Below are 16,034 nucleotides of genomic sequence, written 5' to 3'. Positions count from 1 at the left end.
TTATAATAGTGTGGCTGTCTGAGGCTGCCACAACAGCAGCTGTAAATATCTCACTTTACAACCAGTCGATGTATTTAAGTGCTTTCAATGGAAAATAACATAACAAATGACACCGTAACTCAAGTGGTAACGATAAATCATACACTTTACAAGTGTTTATCTCTGTATTACTCTACTTTGTAGGATATCCTGTTGGCCATGATTATGACAATTCTTTTTAAAAGCACTTGAACGCATCAACAACAAATGAACTTCTCTACTGTAAACTCCTGCCTAGAACAAGTACTTTCATAGACCTGGTTCTGACGCCACATTTACCTGGAAAATATGCATTATACGTAATCTAGGCTAACAATTAACAATCTAATCATTTAAGTAGGTTACATTTGCATATTTCATCAAGTCGAAAAAAATGTATTTCTTCAAAAGAAAACACACAATTACTATTTAAATATTCGGTGCTGTTTGATTTACACCTTATAATTTTTTTTTATTTTTTTTAAATAAAAAAAGTGTTAAGACTGTTGAATGTCACTGTGCAATGCCTCAATACAATAAAACAAATCTAGCTGTAACGTTGCCCTCTGCTGGTGGACTTAACTCACTACAACAGTCGCTCACTTATGACGTAGCTCACGTGTGTTTTTCCAGCATGGTGACCTCCGTGGGCTGTAAATACAGCCGGTGAGTTGTTAATTGTGACACTGTGCATGGAGTGGGTGCACTTTGTCAGGTTTTACTGTCATATTCACTTCATTATCATTATTATTATTATCATTATTTAACAGCTATTCATGTTATATTTAACAACTACAGCTGTCATTTTCTCTTCTGCTTTGCACTCTCAGGGTGGACTTGTAGTTTTATCTGAGTTAACAGTGGTTTAATCTGTAGTCATGGCTGTGCAGACGCCCTTCTCCGGACTCCTGTTCATGCACCGGCTGCTGAGGATGAGCACACCGGGCCACAGACGTCTCCGCGGCCTGGACCTGCTCCACAGAGGCGGCGGGGGGACGAGGACCGTGTCCACCTTCCCCGTGAAGTGTACCGAGGACAAGGGGGACAGCAGCGCCGCCGCCGGGCTGCTGCTGCTGCCCAGGAGGAGGCGACCCCTGTCCCCCCTGGAGAGGATCAGCAGCCTGCTGCCCCGGGACGCCCTGAGCCCCGAGGTGACGCGGTTGATGGAGCAGGACCCTGAGGTATCGGTCACCCCAGAGGAGGAGCATGGAGAGGTTGACCCCGTGACCCCGAGCGCGCCGCCCGCCCTCCCCGGGGAGAGCGCGGTCGCGTTCGGGGAGCTGCTGGTGGCCGAGTACCGCAGGAAGGAGCGCGTGGAGTTCCGCAAGATGTTCGAGCTTCAGCCGGGGGCGCGCCTGCAGAGCAGCTGGGGGGTGATCCCGCACGACGACGTCGCCGGACATCCCGCGGGCCGCTTCCTGAAGACCAGCAGGGGCGTGCGCATCCTCGTGCGCCGGGCCAGCCTGGACGATTACGCGCTGTACATGAAGAGGGGCCCCGCCATCGCCTACCCTAAGGTGTGTGTGTGTGTGTGTGTGTGTGTGTGTGTGTGTGTGTGTGTGTGTGTGTGTGTGTGTGTGTGTGTGTGTGTGTGTGTGTGTGTGTGTGTCATGGTTGTGTGTCTGGTTGTGTGTCTCTCTTGATCCCCCAGGATGTAAGTGCCATGCTCATGATGATGGACGTCACAGAGGGGGACTGCGTTTTGGAGTCCGGATCCGGGTCCGGGGCCATGTCTCTGTTCCTGTCCAGAGCAGGTGTGGACCCCGTCAGATGTCCCGCTGATCCTCACTGATCCTCACTGATCCTCACTATTTGTTGTCGTCTCTCTCCCCGACCCCCAGTCGGCTGTAGGGGCCGCGTGCTGAGTGTGGAGGTCAGGGAGGACCACCACAAAAGGGCGGTGCTCAACTACAAGCGCTGGAGGGCGTCGTGGAGCCTGCGGCGGGGCCAGGAGTGGCCCGACAACGTCCAGTTCCACATGGGAGACCTCGGCAAGGCCTCGCCTCTCCTCGCCGCTCGGGGATTCCACGCGGTCAGTGTCCGGTGTGAAAGGGGGCAGAGGCCGAGTTTCGTACCTTGATTATGGGTTTTCTCAAACATGGACTCTGTCTGTTTGTAGGTGGCTCTAGACCTGATCAACCCTCAGCTGGTTCTGCCCGCCGTGATTCCGCATCTGCACCCCGGGGCCGTGTGCGCCGTCTACCTCGCCAAGTGTGTACCTCCACTGTTCAGAAGCCCGGACCCACGATAGGAGGGGCCAAACCAGGCGGCACACATTGAGCCCCTGAAAAAAAAGTTCAGTGGCTTCTGGCACTGTGAAGTAGTTCGTCGTATGTTGGAAATATTCTTTACCGCAGTCTTCATGAGAGTTGGCCGAGAAGGACAATACCACTCACGTATCTGTCCGCTTAATGTGAGGCCAAGGCCGGCAGACGGTTAGCTTAGGTGAAGAAATCCACCAACCGTGCACCTCTAAACTTCACTAATGAACATGGGACATGTAGTTTATACCATTCAGTCTAAAAGTGACAAGTTGCAAACAAGATTCCAGGAAGTTGCTGCTCCCGGTCTAGAAATAGTCCAGTACAAGCACCCCTACAGAACTGTTTGGGTTTCTTTGTACAAATGAAACAAGATGCATGTTAATTAGTGATTCTTTTGTAACTTTAGATAGAGCCAGGCTAGTTGTTTCCACCCGTTTCCAGTCTTTGTGCTAAGCTAAGCTAGCCAGCCACTGTGTTGATCTTCTCATCTATCTCTCAGCAAGAGGGCAAATAAGCGTATGTCCCAAAAATGTCAAGATATTCCTTTTAAAGTAGGACGTGTCTTGATTTAAATATCAGAATACGAAACACAAACATGGTTATAAGGACCTTGAACACAACCCGATACATTCTGACTGTCACTGTGACCTTTACTTAACACAGCATCACACAGGTCATCGACCTGCTGGAAGGGGTTCGATGTATGGCGCTGCCTCTGCTGTGTGAACGCATCGCAGAGGTTTCCATCAGAGACTGGGTGGTGGCTCCGGCCCTCCGGAAAGACGGGAGGTACTGCTCCAGGATAGCGCCCGTCCTGGACCAAGACCAGAGGGAGGAGGCCGACAGAGGTGATTTAAAAGCGACACGACCAGCGCTCGCGTTTGGTCAGATGTGATGTTTTAGAGCATATTTTTTATGAGGTTTTGCTGTCACATTTTAGAGGAGACGACCGCGGAGGAACACCAAGCCTTCGGGAGTGTTCCCTACATCGCCAGACCTCATCCCGAACAGATGGGCCACTCAGGTCAGGATATGTCATTTTTAGTCCCATTCAACGGCGGTGTGTTTGTAACTGAACACTCATTGTCTGCTTTTCCATTTTTCAGCGTTCCTGGTGAAACTGAGGAAGTGTGTGCGGTAGCCATACTGCCTATAAGGGACCATGGGAGGAAAAATTACTATTATTATTATTACTATTGTAAATTATTTGACAAATAAATGCTGAAAATGTTCAATGTGGTGTGTGATGCGCAAAAATGAATAGGCTACCAGACAGACACATTTAAGCTCAAGCCTTTATTCAAAACTCCAGAGGCAGTGTTGAATCATTGAACAGGCACATCGGCAATAACACAAATTGTCACTTTTTAATAAATAAGTAGTGAAAAAAAAATTCCCAGTAGTGCTTTAGTACATAAATAAATATATAAATAAATAAATACCAAGAACTCAGTGCAGGTTAAACAACAATCCTCGAGTATGATGTGTACGGAAAGACACAAGCTGCTTCTCACAGACGCTGACTTTTACTTAACTTTGTTTGGTGCAGTTCTGTTGAGTCCGATCCACGTCGGGATTTATAAAAGAGGTAAACAACAAACGAGCAAAGTTTCGGACCTTTACTTCAGAGTAAGAGTGGCACGAAAGAGGAGAGACGCAGAACAGCTCGCTCTGTCGGATGGTGTCATGGCGCTCTTACTCCTCACTGATCCAGTCGAGGGAGGGGTCGTATGGGGACCCACAGGAGGACTCATCCCCTGGGGATAGACAAATGGGAGTTTAGTCTGAAACTGTAAACAACTAGCAGGTTCAAACAGATTGTGGACTACTGTGTTTGACTGTGGACACATCAAATAAATCGTATTTTGTTTTAAATACAGACTTTTGTATAAATTATCCAAAAGTGTCTTGTTATGAATTTAGTTATGCATGTGCAAATCTGCCTTTGACATCCTCAGTTAAAGACCTATCCCGGCGCCCCCCTGAGGAGGAAAGACCCCATGTTGGGAAACACTGTGTTAAGGGGAAAAACTCCAGATTCATTCACTTAAATAAGAAATAGATTTAGCATGATAATGAGCTTTGTTGTTATTTGACAACAGCTTATAAATAAATAAAAAATTGCAAAGGGGCAATGAGGATGAGCTCCTAAATTAAATATTCAAGCTTTTTAAGTCGGTATCACAGGACATAAAGCGCCATCTTTTACTTTCTAATCCTGCTTTGTCAACGGCTCCCAGTTATAATCCAGATGAATCACATCACGTTACGCTAAACGTACTTACTCAGTAAGTACGTTTAGCAAAGAGAGCTTTGATATTAATATAGCTGCTTCTGCTCGAGGCAGACGTTAAGACTCTTAAACTCGTGTTTAACCAAAAATCCAGCATAGAGGATTTGATGAATATGCATAATGATGTGTATGTCTTTCTGTCATATTTTTAGCTATTAGACCGTTTATGTTATTAAACACTTATACTGTATACAAGTGTGTGCCAAACAGCATATACAACACTAATGATAATAAAAGAGAAGTTCAGAGATTAAAAACATGTCATTTGTGGCTCCTCCTGCTGCGGGGTATTTACAGTACAAGTGGCTGGGAGGTACTAGTTTATCTGCGATCGTTTCTATATTCAAATCAGCTGATGAGATGGGTTTTTATGATAATCTCAGCCTTTTGGGGACCTGATACCTACTGGGAACCTCCTCAGCACAGCAGCAGAAGGAGTGCTGCGTATGGATTTTAGTCTCCACCGCTTTCCTGCGAGTGGCCACGGCCCTGGGTGGTGTGACCTCCAAGCTCAGCGCTGAGGTGAACGGGTGGGAAAAGGCGGGTCTAGGGGTCCGCACTGGAGAGCCTCCTGAGGGAGAAGATGAGCCCGGGCCCCGATCGGAAGCAGAGCCACGTTTACAGAGGGGACAGGGGACTGGGGAGGCCAAGGGCCCTCGAGGGACGCGAGTGCGCGCCCGCTCCCCGTACTGCCGCTGGGCGCCGCTGTGGTGCTCCGACCGATCTCGCTGCCACACAAAGTGGGAGGACACAATGGCCATCACCTGGAGGGACAAAGATAAGGAGACACAGACCCAAAAAATACAGAAAATTACAGCTCCATCAGAGAAAAAACAAGAGAGATGGAACTTCTGACGTTAACCCAGAGCCATAAAATACTGCACTGTGCAGCAAAAACAAGACCCTTAAAAAGAGTCCCAGAGAAGCGCCATTCATCATTCCCCTGGGCAATTACGCTGGCGCGTACCTCTTCACAGCAGCGCCTGCTGACAGCAGCTCTGTACTCAACACGAGCCCACAGCTTGTCTCGCTGCTTGAGGAAGCGAGGAAACTGCCTCCTCCAGCTCTTGCCGAGCGCCCATGGAAAAATCTCATACTTGCTCTCCTCCTCGTCCTCCTCCATGGTGTTGGCAAGATACCTATAGATGGAGCGCATAGATTAAAAAAAAGAAGGGTTACGGCTTGTCCGGGCTGGCATATAGTGGGTCTCTTTTAACGAGAATAACAAGATACAAATAAAAGAGATTTTCTTTTTCTTTCAAACTTACAGTGCAATGAAAAAATTCTTCCTGGTGTATTCAGCGATGGTGAAGCGGGCCCTTTTGAAGTACACAAAGGTCATGGCCAGGAGGTACTGGTGAGTGAGGGAGAAAAGGTGGAGTCAGTTGACTGTAAGCAGCTTAAAGCTTTAGAGATCTTTTTGTCACTTTCACAAAATCACCGTCTTATTAACTATTTACCTTGTCAGTCATTTTACAGCAACAGTCCATCCACAGGAAGTCGTGGATCAGGTCATCATCTGTAACCAAACACGGACAATTAATATTAAATGGCCAAACGATCACTTTGATTGCCACCGTATGAAAGCATTCTCCCGGGCATACATACCGAAAAGTCTGAAGAACGATGCCATTTCCTGCCGCTGGATGACGATGGTTGGGGGCATGGTCATGCTGGGACGGTACATCTCGTCCCAACACTGGCCCGGCTGGCTCTTCCCCGGCGGGCCCTGGGCGTCCTGTCCGTTGGCTCGTTTGAGCCGGAGACCTCTCCTGACTTGGAGGGAGTGTGAGCTGCTGGGTCTCACTCCAGTAGCCTGGCACCAGCTGCGTGTGTGCTTCATCATGCTTCAGACTCGGGTCATCTGTAGGGGAGAGTTGTGGGGCCGTGCTGAGGGGAAATGGACGGAGAGTTATGAAGTTGAATTTTTTTTTTTCCACACCTTCTCATTCAACTACTTTGAAGAATCTAAAATATAAAACATATTCTGGTTTGTTGAGCATTTGTTTGTTTACCACATAATTCCATATGTGTTCCTTCATAGTTTGGATGTCTTCAATATTAATCTACAATGTAGAAAAAAATTAAATAAAAAACATTGAATGAGAAGGTGTCCAAACTTTTGACTGGTACTGTATATATATAATAAATATTATATACACACATTCATGTTTTATTTATTGAACATATTTCAAGGATTTCTTGTGTAATCTATTTATTTTATCATAATGGAATACAGATATTTCTAGAAAGCTATTATTTGCCATTCATTCCCAAATATAATAGAAAGATTGTTCAACAATAATGCTTCTTCTAAAGCTAATGATTTAACTCATAATATGTCCGACTGAAAAATGAAGAGCTCGTCAGTCATCGGACAGCAAATAAGTCTCTGATTGTTAATTATTTATATTGGTTTATTGACTTTGTTAATTGTATTATCTCTCAATATTTGTAATTCATATTATACATACAGTACCAGTCAAAAGTTTGGACACACCTTCTCACACAACTACTTTGAAGAATGTAAAATATATTGTGATATATATATATATATATATATACATATATATATATATACACATATATATATATATATATATATATATATATATATATATATATATATATATATATATATACAGTGGGTACGGAAAGTATTCAGACCCCTTTAAATTTTTCACCCTTTGTTTCATTGCAGCCATTTGCTAAAATCGAAAAAGTTCATTTTTTTTCGCATTAATGTACACTCAGCAACCCATCTTGACAGAAAAAAACAGAAATGTAGAAATTTTTGCAAATTTATTAAAAAAGAAAAACTGAAATATCACATGGTCATAAGTATTCAGACCCTTTGCTCAGTATTGAGTAGAAGCACCCTTTTGAGCTAGTACAGCCATGAGTCTTCTTGGGAATGATGCAACAAGTTTCTCACACCTGGATTTGGGGATCCTCTGCCATTCTTCCTTGCAGATCCTCTCCAGTTCTGTCAGGTTGGATGGTGAACGTTGGTGGACAGCCATTTTCAGGTCTCTCCAGAGATGCTCAATTGGGTTTAGGTCAGGGCTCTGGCTGGGCCAGTCAAGAATGGTCACAGACTTGTTCCGAAGCCACTCCTTTGTTATTTTAGCTGTGTGCTTCGGGTCATTGTCTTGTTGGAAGGTGAACCTTCGGCCCAGTCTGAGGTCCTGAGCACTCTGGAGGAGGTTTTCTTCCAGGATATCTCTGTACTTGGCCGCATTCATCTTTCCTTCAATTGCAACCAGTCGTCCTGTCCCTGCAGCTGAAAAACACCCCCATAGCATGATGCTGCCACCACCATGTTTCACTGTTGGGATTGTATTGGGCAGGTGATGAGCAGTGCCTGGTTTTCTCCACACATACCGCTTAGAATTAACGCCAAAAAGTTCAATCTTGGTCTCATCAGACCAGAGAATCTTATTTCTCATAGTTTGGGAGTCCTCCATGTGTTTTTTGGCAAACTCTATGCGGGCTTTCATATGTCTTGCACTGAGGAGAGGCTTCCGTCGGGCCACTCTGCCATAAAGCCCCGACTGGTGGAGGGCTGCAGTGATAGTTGACTTTGTGGAACTTTCTCCCATCTCCCTACTGCATCTCTGGAGCTCAGCCACAGTGATCTTTGGGTTCTTCTTTACCTCTCTCACCAAGGCTCTTCTCCCACGATTGCTCAGTTTGGCTGGACGGCCAGGTCTAGGAAGAGTTCTGGTCATCCCATACTTCTTCCATTTAAGGATTATGGAGGCCACTGTGCTCTTAGGAACCTTGAGTGCTGCAGAAATTCTTTTGTAACCTTGGCCAGATCTGTGCCTTGCCACAATTCTGTCTCTGAGCTCCTTGGGCAGTTCCTTCGACCTCATGATTCTCATTTGTTCTGACATGCACTGTGAGCTGTAAGGTCTTATATAGACAGGTGTGTGCCTTTCCTAATCAAGTCCAATCAGTTTAATTAAACACAGCTGGACTCCAATGAAGGAGTAGAACCATCTCAAGGAGGATCAGAAGAAATGGACAGCATGTGAGTTAAATATGAGTGTCACAGCAAAGGGTCTGAATACTTATGACCATGTGATATTTCAGTTTTTCTTTTTTAATAAATTTGCAAAAATTTCTACATTTCTGTTTTTTTCTGTCAAGATGGGTTGCTGAGTGTACATTAATGCGAAAAAAAAATGAACTTTTTCGATTTTAGCAAATGGCTGCAATGAAACAAAGAGTGAAAAATTTAAAGGGGTCTGAATACTTTCCGTACCCACTGTATATAGTACCTATCTTTTCATTCAACTACTTTGAAGAATGTAAAATATAAAACATATTCTGGTTTGTTGAGCATTTGTTTGTTTACCACATAATTCCATATGTGTTCCTTCATAGTTTGGATGTCTTCAATATTAATCTACAACGTAGAAAAAAATATAAAAATAAAAATAAAGAAAAATTGAATGAGAAGGTGTGTCCAAACTTTTGACTGGTACTGTATATATATAATAAATATTATATATACACATTCATGTTTTATTTATTGAACATATTTCAAGGATTTCTTGTGTAATCTATTTATTTTTATTATAATGGAATACAGATATTTCTAGAAAGCTATTATTTGCCATTCATTCCCAAATATAATAGAAAGATTGTTCAACAATAATGCTTCTTCTAAAGCTAATGATTTAACTCATAATATGTCCGACTGAAAAATGAAGAGCTCGTCAGTCATCGGACAGCAAATAGGTCTCTGATTGTTAATTATTTATATTGGTTTATTGACTTTGTTAATTGTATTATCTCTCAATATTTGTAATTCATATTATACATACAGTACCAGTCAAAAGTTTGGACACACCTTCTCATTCAACTACCTTGAAGAATCTAAAATATAAAACATATTCTGGTTTGTTGAGCATTTGTTTGTTTACCACATAATTCCACATGTGTTCCTTCATAGTTTGGATGTCTTCAGTATTAATCTGCAATGTAGAAAAAATAAATAAAGAAAACCCATTGAATGAGAAGGTGTGTCCAGACTTTTGACTGGTACTGTATATATATATATATATATTTTGACTGGTACTGTATGTGTGGATCCATTCCACCAAATGCGTCTCAACGTCATCACGATGACGTCACTGAGCTAGCTGTCAGCTAGCATGAAGCTAACTTTGACGTTATTTCTGAACTAGTTCCAGCTAAAAAAAAAAAAAAGATATCCTTAACGCTAACAGCGTCACCTGAGGCCTCACCTCTGTGGTTCCTCCTGCGGGCCTCGGTGGAAGGAGTGAGTTAAAACATTTAAACAGGCTTCAGTCGGCACACAACACTGACCACAGAAGGGGAGCTTTGGGAGCGCGCTCCAGCATGCGCGCCAATCGCTCAGCAGCACACCTGCACGCGGGGACGCAACGACCAATCGCTGCGCTCTCCTTCTCCTTCTCCTTCTTCTTCTTCTCCTTCTTCTTCTTCTTCTTCTTCTTCTTCTTCTTCTTCTTCTTCTCCTCCTTCTCCTTCTTCTTCTTCTTCTTCTTCTTCTTCTTCTTCTTCTTCTTCTCCTTCTCTTCTTCTTCTTCTTCTCCTTCTCTCTTCTTCTCCTTCTCCTTCTTCTTCTCCTTCTTCCTCTCCTTCTTCTTCTCCTCCTTCTTCTTCTTCTCCTTCTCCTTCTTCTCCTTCTTCTTCTCCTTCTCCTTCTTCTTCTCCTTCTCCTTCTTCTCCTTCTTCTTCTTCTCCTTCTTCTTCTCCTCCTTCTCCTTCTTCTCCTTCTCCTCCTTCTTTCTCCTTCTTCTTTCTCCTTCTTCTCCTTCTTCTTCTTCTTCTTCTTCTTCTTCTTCTTCTTCTTCTACTAATTGCTAAGCCCGTCTCTCTCTGCAACATGTATTTCTCAATATTTAACACGTATAAATACAGAATTAGATAGAGACACATGTATATGAAGTTAAAATAATAAGTGGAAACATTTTTAATGTTGAAACATTTTTAATGTTTATTAAAACAGCAGTTGTATTATTTTTCTGTATCATATATCACTTCAACTATCATATAGTATAGAGCTGTTACTATTATCTGCATACAACTGCAACTACATATAACGCAATTGAAAAAATAAACACTTTCACCTTTTTGAATTTCTTAGATTTTTTTCTGTTTTTGCAAAAGAAATGCCCCTAGTGCTAAATAGGGAGACATTGTTTTGCCAGCTATAAAAAGCCACCTGAAGCCAGCTCTCCTTACGTAAATGAGCTTAAAGTCTTACAAGCAGGTAGTTTTATATGCTTTAACGTGACATATGTGCATGCTGAGGAGTCCACTGAAAGCCCCACTAATCCTTTCAGCTGCTTGTCTTGTGTGAGGTAGAGAGGGATGTGTTTCAGAGCACGCTACAAGGACACTTTTTATAAACATGAGTATTGATCGGTGGATTTATTTTGCCTATCTATGACAGGTGAGAACAATTTGTATAATGGATGTATCGAGGTTTTGTTTTGGTAGCATCCTTGTGGAGAGGGATCTCTTCAGACTTGACAACCTCAGCCATCTGAAAATGACAGATACAGCAGGTGGCTAAGGACCTTGGCTCTTCTTTTCATCGTTCACTGCGCTGCTGCGTGCCAAAGAAGACACAAAAGAAATCAGCTTGTACTTGAAAACATCCAAAATGGGTTGTTCACCATCAAAAGGTAACCATTTTGGGACTCTGGGTCCCATGAGGCAGGGTAGGATGCTTCCCCCTGCACCTCAAGGAAGCCCCAGAGATTCCCATTTTGAAGATGGAGGGAATCGTAATTCAACAGGTTCAACGGATGGGGACGCAAAGGAGAGGACGGCAGCCGGACAAACCCAGGTAATTCAGAAAGAGGCTCATTTGACACCACAGAAAAAGAGATATGTGACCGATCTAGCCCCTGAAGCAGTAAGCATGGATAAACTGGGGAGTCAAGAAATGGACAACAACACAGCTTCACAGAGAAAAGAAAAAAACATTGACATGCAGGAGGCGACAGAAAAGAAGCCTGGCAGAAAACAAAAGAAAATGACCAGAGGTATTAAGGGGCTTAAAAAGAAAGACAAGGACAAAGGCAAACCACCAGAACAAAAAGTGGACTTCCCTGAACCTTTGGTTAAAGCTCACCAAGCTGCTTATGCCTTTTTGAATCCTAGCATAAACAAATATGACGTTTTACTGGGACTTTTGGAAGAAGCAACACAGACACAGGGTTCTGCTCAGACCATGGTTGCTTTTATGGCTCTACGCTATGAGGAAATGATTCAGGGACTGGAAGAGATGGCAGACGAGGGAGAAAAAGTTTTAAAAGAAAATGGAGAACATCTTGCTTGGCCAAGTCAAATGAAAAACCTGTCATCTTCTCCACCTTTGAAGTCTGGCTCTGCTAATATTGAGCCCCCACCGGATTTGTTGCAGCAGCTGCTTCAGTACACCACACAGAGAATGCGAAATGTGAGCCAGACTGTTGCCGGAATTGGGGAGTGTGCTTTGGAGGAGGCAGTGGAATACTTTGCCTCTGTCTCAGAGCTTTTAGAGGAGAAACTGAAAGTCAAACGTGCAGTAGAGACTAGGCTAATGCAACTCTTATCTCGCATTGAAATGGCCTCTCTGCGCAAGCCCGGGCCAGAGGATTCTGCTCTCTTTAGTGAGGATAGTGGCATTGGGGCTGAGAGCGAATCCCTTGCTGGATCTGAAAGACGCCATAGACGAGAGAGCTGTGCGTCCACTGGGACAAATAGAACAACACCTGTCAGTCCTATGGGTTACACTTCCATGAACATTAGGCAAGGAGTATCAAGGAAAAAGCTTGCAAGTCAAATAAGTCCAAGTGTCTCCCTCACCTCACTTAACTCATTAGGCTCCACATGTACCATAATGGCCAATTACCAAAGAGACTCATTGCTAGGCTCAGTCTCCTTAGATTACGGGGAAGAAGACGACGATGATGAGGAGGAGATGAATAGAGACATGGGAGATGTAGGGATAAGAAAGGGATCAAATTCTTCAACTGTATACCGGGAACAACAACATCCTTGCCGCCTGCCCCCAAAGCGTATAGAGAACCCCCAAAATGTCGAAATGACTCTCAAAATGAAAAATGCTATAAGTGGTAGGATACAGTTCGTTCCATCACAGAATGCTAGTGCCAAAACAAAGGGAGGGGGCAGCCCAAAAACCAGTAGACGCCAGTGGACGGAGGAGTTGGAACGTCCTCCAAGGAGGCCTCAAACAACGGCACCTATTCGAAAGGCAGTGGTAAAAAAGACAGCAGTGGCTAGAGAGCGACGTTCCCAGTCAGCGGAATCCTTGCGGAGCAAAGGTGAAGATCCTACTCTGCTTGAACTAGAAAGGACCCAAAATGATTTAAACCAGAGGTTGCAAAGGATGAGTAAAAGCAAGGCAGGTGGGAACACAAAGCCTGCTCCATCGAAACAAAATCAAGGAACCTCACCAGCACAGTCTCCAGCAATTCATCGCAAACATCCCTCGCCACAGAAGAACTGCAATCCCCAACCACTTGATAACAAAGCAGGCCTTACAAGGAGCAACAGTAAAAAACAGGAGGTAGCCAGTGATGTGGAAGATGATAAACCTAAGGAGAAGAAAACATTCAAGGGTCCGGTAAAAGCCACCCCACCCCCTAGCCCTCCTTCATCCCCACGGCCATCTTCGGGCCTTTACAGAGGCAGGAACTCAGTCAGAAGACTGATTGATACCTTCAGTCAAGGAATAGAGGATCCAGAAGGTCCTAAAGTTCTGGGGCCCCTCATAGGAGTACGGAAGTATGGCGTTCCTGTCTTACCTGGTTTAGGGAATATGGAAGCCGTGCTTAGTAGTGGGATAACCAGCTGTAGACCTGAAACCACTGAGAAAACAAACTATTTAGATCTGGATAGTCTTCCTCCGCCTCCGCTGGAAGTATTAATGGACAATTCCTTTGAAAGTGCCCAGAATCTTTTAGCTGGTGTAGCAGATGAAGGTGCAACAAAACCCGGAAAATCGCCTTCATTAAAAAGGGCCGCAGTATCGCAACGACTGAGAGCCTCAGTTCAGTCAGTGACAGTGTTGCCAAGTAAAGGAGGCCTGCCACAGGCTTCCAAGGTTATTTCCCTTCCGAGAGCGGATCAACAACACACATCTTCTCCGTCGAAGGTTAATCGACCAGACGTCCAACTTGAGGCAGACTCGGGGAAGGAAAAGGATTCCTTGTACCAGCAAGACAGAAAGATCATACACCTAAGACACTCTTCAGACTTACAGAGATCGGCAAAAAGTTATGTATCAACAAATCCATCTGCAAGTCAAGAAGAATCAACAGACATTCAAGATGGTGGCAACTTTTCAGTGCCTGGATGTAACACTACAGTGTCTACAGTGCCTCCTGCTTCTATGGTCAGGAGCCAAGCACCTGCCACCCCACCTGGGAATAGGGGGCGAATGTTACCCTCTACACCTTCTACACCAAGCAGTCTACATCGAAGACTTCCCAGTCCCCATAACTTCAAAAGGCAACCCACTCCACCCTCTTCAGCTAGCCCCTCTGTTAACAGGAAACTCCCCACACAACCAGCAGTTCAAGGGAGGCTCCCCAGCCCACCTGTCACAAAGCAGAATATTTCAAACTCGAACTCATCCTTCTCCTACCCTTTCAAAGCACCGTCTCCACCAGCCTCGCCAAAAGTACAAAGATGGTCAAGGGAGAACATCACTGAAGACTCATCCAGTGCTCGGATGATCAATAATGCACGTTCAGTCTTCTGCCCTGCATCGCCATCCATGTTTGAGTCACAGCCTTGTCCAGTTCCCCGACCCCCTCAAGCATGGACCTCTACTGGGGTCTCCTTTCTCTTACGTTCTTGGGGGAGTCGTGGGAGGTTTCCTGTGTCTGTTCAAGGACCTCGACCCTTCATCCGACGTAGCCATTCAGATCGAAGGCCAAGTCTAAATCTGCCACCAAGATCACCCGGCGCATCAGTGGCTGAGACTTGTGGGAGTGAGCCAGCATTATGCTCACAGGGGTGAGTGTTAACCATGTTTCTATATTACAAATTCTAAGTCATTGAATATGGCTTCTCATTCAGTCTTTTGTAATGTGTTTTTTTTTTACAGGTACCTTTAAGTTCCTATCAATTTAAAAGGGCAATGTCACTTGGTATTGATTATAAGGAAAATAGAGAATGTCGCAAACTTCATTGATTGAGTTTATTAAAAGTTATATAGTTATATTATATATATACACTATGATCTTTTAGCTAACAACTGTACCACCTGACTATTTTCTCTATTCCCCATATATTACCAAAATATGCAACCCTTTCAAAGAAATATCCAGCTCCTTTCTTCAAAAATGTTTTTTAGTTTTCTTGTCATATATGTATTTATGTAAGAACTACCAAGGTAGACAAATTTAAATCTTACTAAACATCAGTATCAAACTCTAGTGCAGTTAGCTTTTAGGGTGACAGCAACTAATATAATATAATATAATAACATACTACAAACATTACCCATCTTCTGAATGTACACAATATACTAAATTACTAACATGACAATGTCTACTGAGACATGACTGTGTAAACGATAAGCAAATGCAGATGCCTCAAATACAGTATATTGTTTAAGTATCTAGATGATTTGACAATGCTGTTATACACATTATTAGATTATCTTTCAATGACAATTTATGATTAAGATTTAAAAATGTCTCTAGCTAGATGGCATAAACTAGAGAGTAACACATGAAGTATAAAATATATAAAGCCAGTCTTTTTAATCTTTCTGCATTTAACTCTTTTCATTATGAATTTAACCTGCCGCTTCTGGGTTGAATACTGCATTCATTTGAAATGTTAAGCATATTAAGGTTTACGTGTCACAATATTCTCCAATTACACCCAAAAAACAAATGTAATGTTGAAAGTGACAGTCAAATTTTCTAAATCTGAAGTGGCCTTATGTGATTCCTTTCAGAGTGACTGAGTGAACACAGTCACCTTACAAGCTAATCTCAGTCATGCACCCTCCCTGTTTATGACACAAACCCACCTGGCCCACTTTCCCTAATTGCCATTGACAACATTTCCAATTCATTCTCATAGGCTGGATGATGAACCGACCAGGGAAGAAGAATTATGGGGGAGCCAATCAAACCTCCGAGCTCCTCTACGCTCTGCATCACACCCGGACCTGTGTGTTGTAGGACAGTCCTTGCACAGAGACTAAAGGGGACCAATGACGGGCCAGTAGGATTATGGATTAGCAGGCTTTAACAAGGATTTGAGAAGACGGTGTTTATGCCAGCGCAAAGAAAGGAAAAGCAAGTTGTATCCACTTTGCTGTGGTAACACGCCTCCACAATGTTAATGATAAAAATGTGCTGGAAAAGGTGTGCATATTAGCATGCATACTTGAGCTTGCACACTATCTGCATTCATCGTGTACACAA

The 16,034-nt window shown here is 43.7% G+C and overlaps 3 protein-coding genes across 7 annotated transcripts; 2 read left to right on the top strand and 1 right to left on the bottom strand.

Annotated features, from left to right (window-relative positions):
• The first annotated feature begins 583 nt into the window (after positions 1-583).
• On the top strand, positions 584-3,517 carry trmt61b (tRNA methyltransferase 61B). 4 transcript variants are annotated; one of them, XM_054613754.1, is made up of 8 exons: positions 584-684; positions 909-1,535; positions 1,670-1,772; positions 1,860-2,050; positions 2,138-2,229; positions 2,946-3,130; positions 3,223-3,306; positions 3,389-3,517. In XM_054613754.1, the coding sequence occupies exons 2-8, from the start codon at positions 933-935 to the stop codon at positions 3,421-3,423; spliced, it is 1,293 nt and encodes a 430-aa protein (XP_054469729.1). In that variant the 5' UTR covers positions 584-684; positions 909-932; the 3' UTR covers positions 3,424-3,517. The 4 variants fall into 4 exon arrangements, with proteins under 4 accessions (XP_054469729.1, XP_054469728.1, XP_054469726.1 ...); XM_054613753.1 differs by having other exon boundaries at positions 895-1,535; XM_054613751.1 differs by having other exon boundaries at positions 849-1,535.
• Positions 3,518-3,595: 78 nt separating this feature from the next.
• Positions 3,596-10,053, bottom strand: spdya (speedy/RINGO cell cycle regulator family member A). 2 transcript variants are annotated; one of them, XM_054613755.1, is made up of 7 exons: positions 9,834-10,053; positions 6,184-6,465; positions 6,036-6,094; positions 5,844-5,929; positions 5,543-5,714; positions 4,982-5,339; positions 3,596-4,039 (listed from the first exon to the last, which is right to left on the bottom strand). In XM_054613755.1, the coding sequence occupies exons 2-7, from the start codon at positions 6,419-6,421 to the stop codon at positions 3,978-3,980; spliced, it is 975 nt and encodes a 324-aa protein (XP_054469730.1). In that variant the 5' UTR covers positions 6,422-6,465; positions 9,834-10,053; the 3' UTR covers positions 3,596-3,977. The 2 variants fall into 2 exon arrangements, with proteins under 2 accessions (XP_054469730.1, XP_054469731.1); XM_054613756.1 differs by having other exon boundaries at positions 9,916-10,053.
• A 1,186-nt stretch (positions 10,054-11,239) lies between these two features.
• Positions 11,240-15,811, top strand: pcare1 (photoreceptor cilium actin regulator 1). The gene is made up of 2 exons (XM_054614352.1): positions 11,240-14,607; positions 15,688-15,811. The coding sequence occupies exons 1-2, from the start codon at positions 11,240-11,242 to the stop codon at positions 15,809-15,811; spliced, it is 3,492 nt and encodes a 1,163-aa protein (XP_054470327.1).
• The last annotated feature ends 223 nt before the right edge of the window (positions 15,812-16,034 follow it).

The sequence above is a fragment of the Anoplopoma fimbria genome, chromosome 15 (genome assembly GCF_027596085.1).
Source record: "Anoplopoma fimbria isolate UVic2021 breed Golden Eagle Sablefish chromosome 15, Afim_UVic_2022, whole genome shotgun sequence".
In the NCBI taxonomy this organism is placed as follows: Eukaryota; Metazoa; Chordata; class Actinopteri; order Perciformes; family Anoplopomatidae; genus Anoplopoma; species Anoplopoma fimbria.
This window is presented reverse-complemented; position numbering and strand designations above follow the sequence as displayed.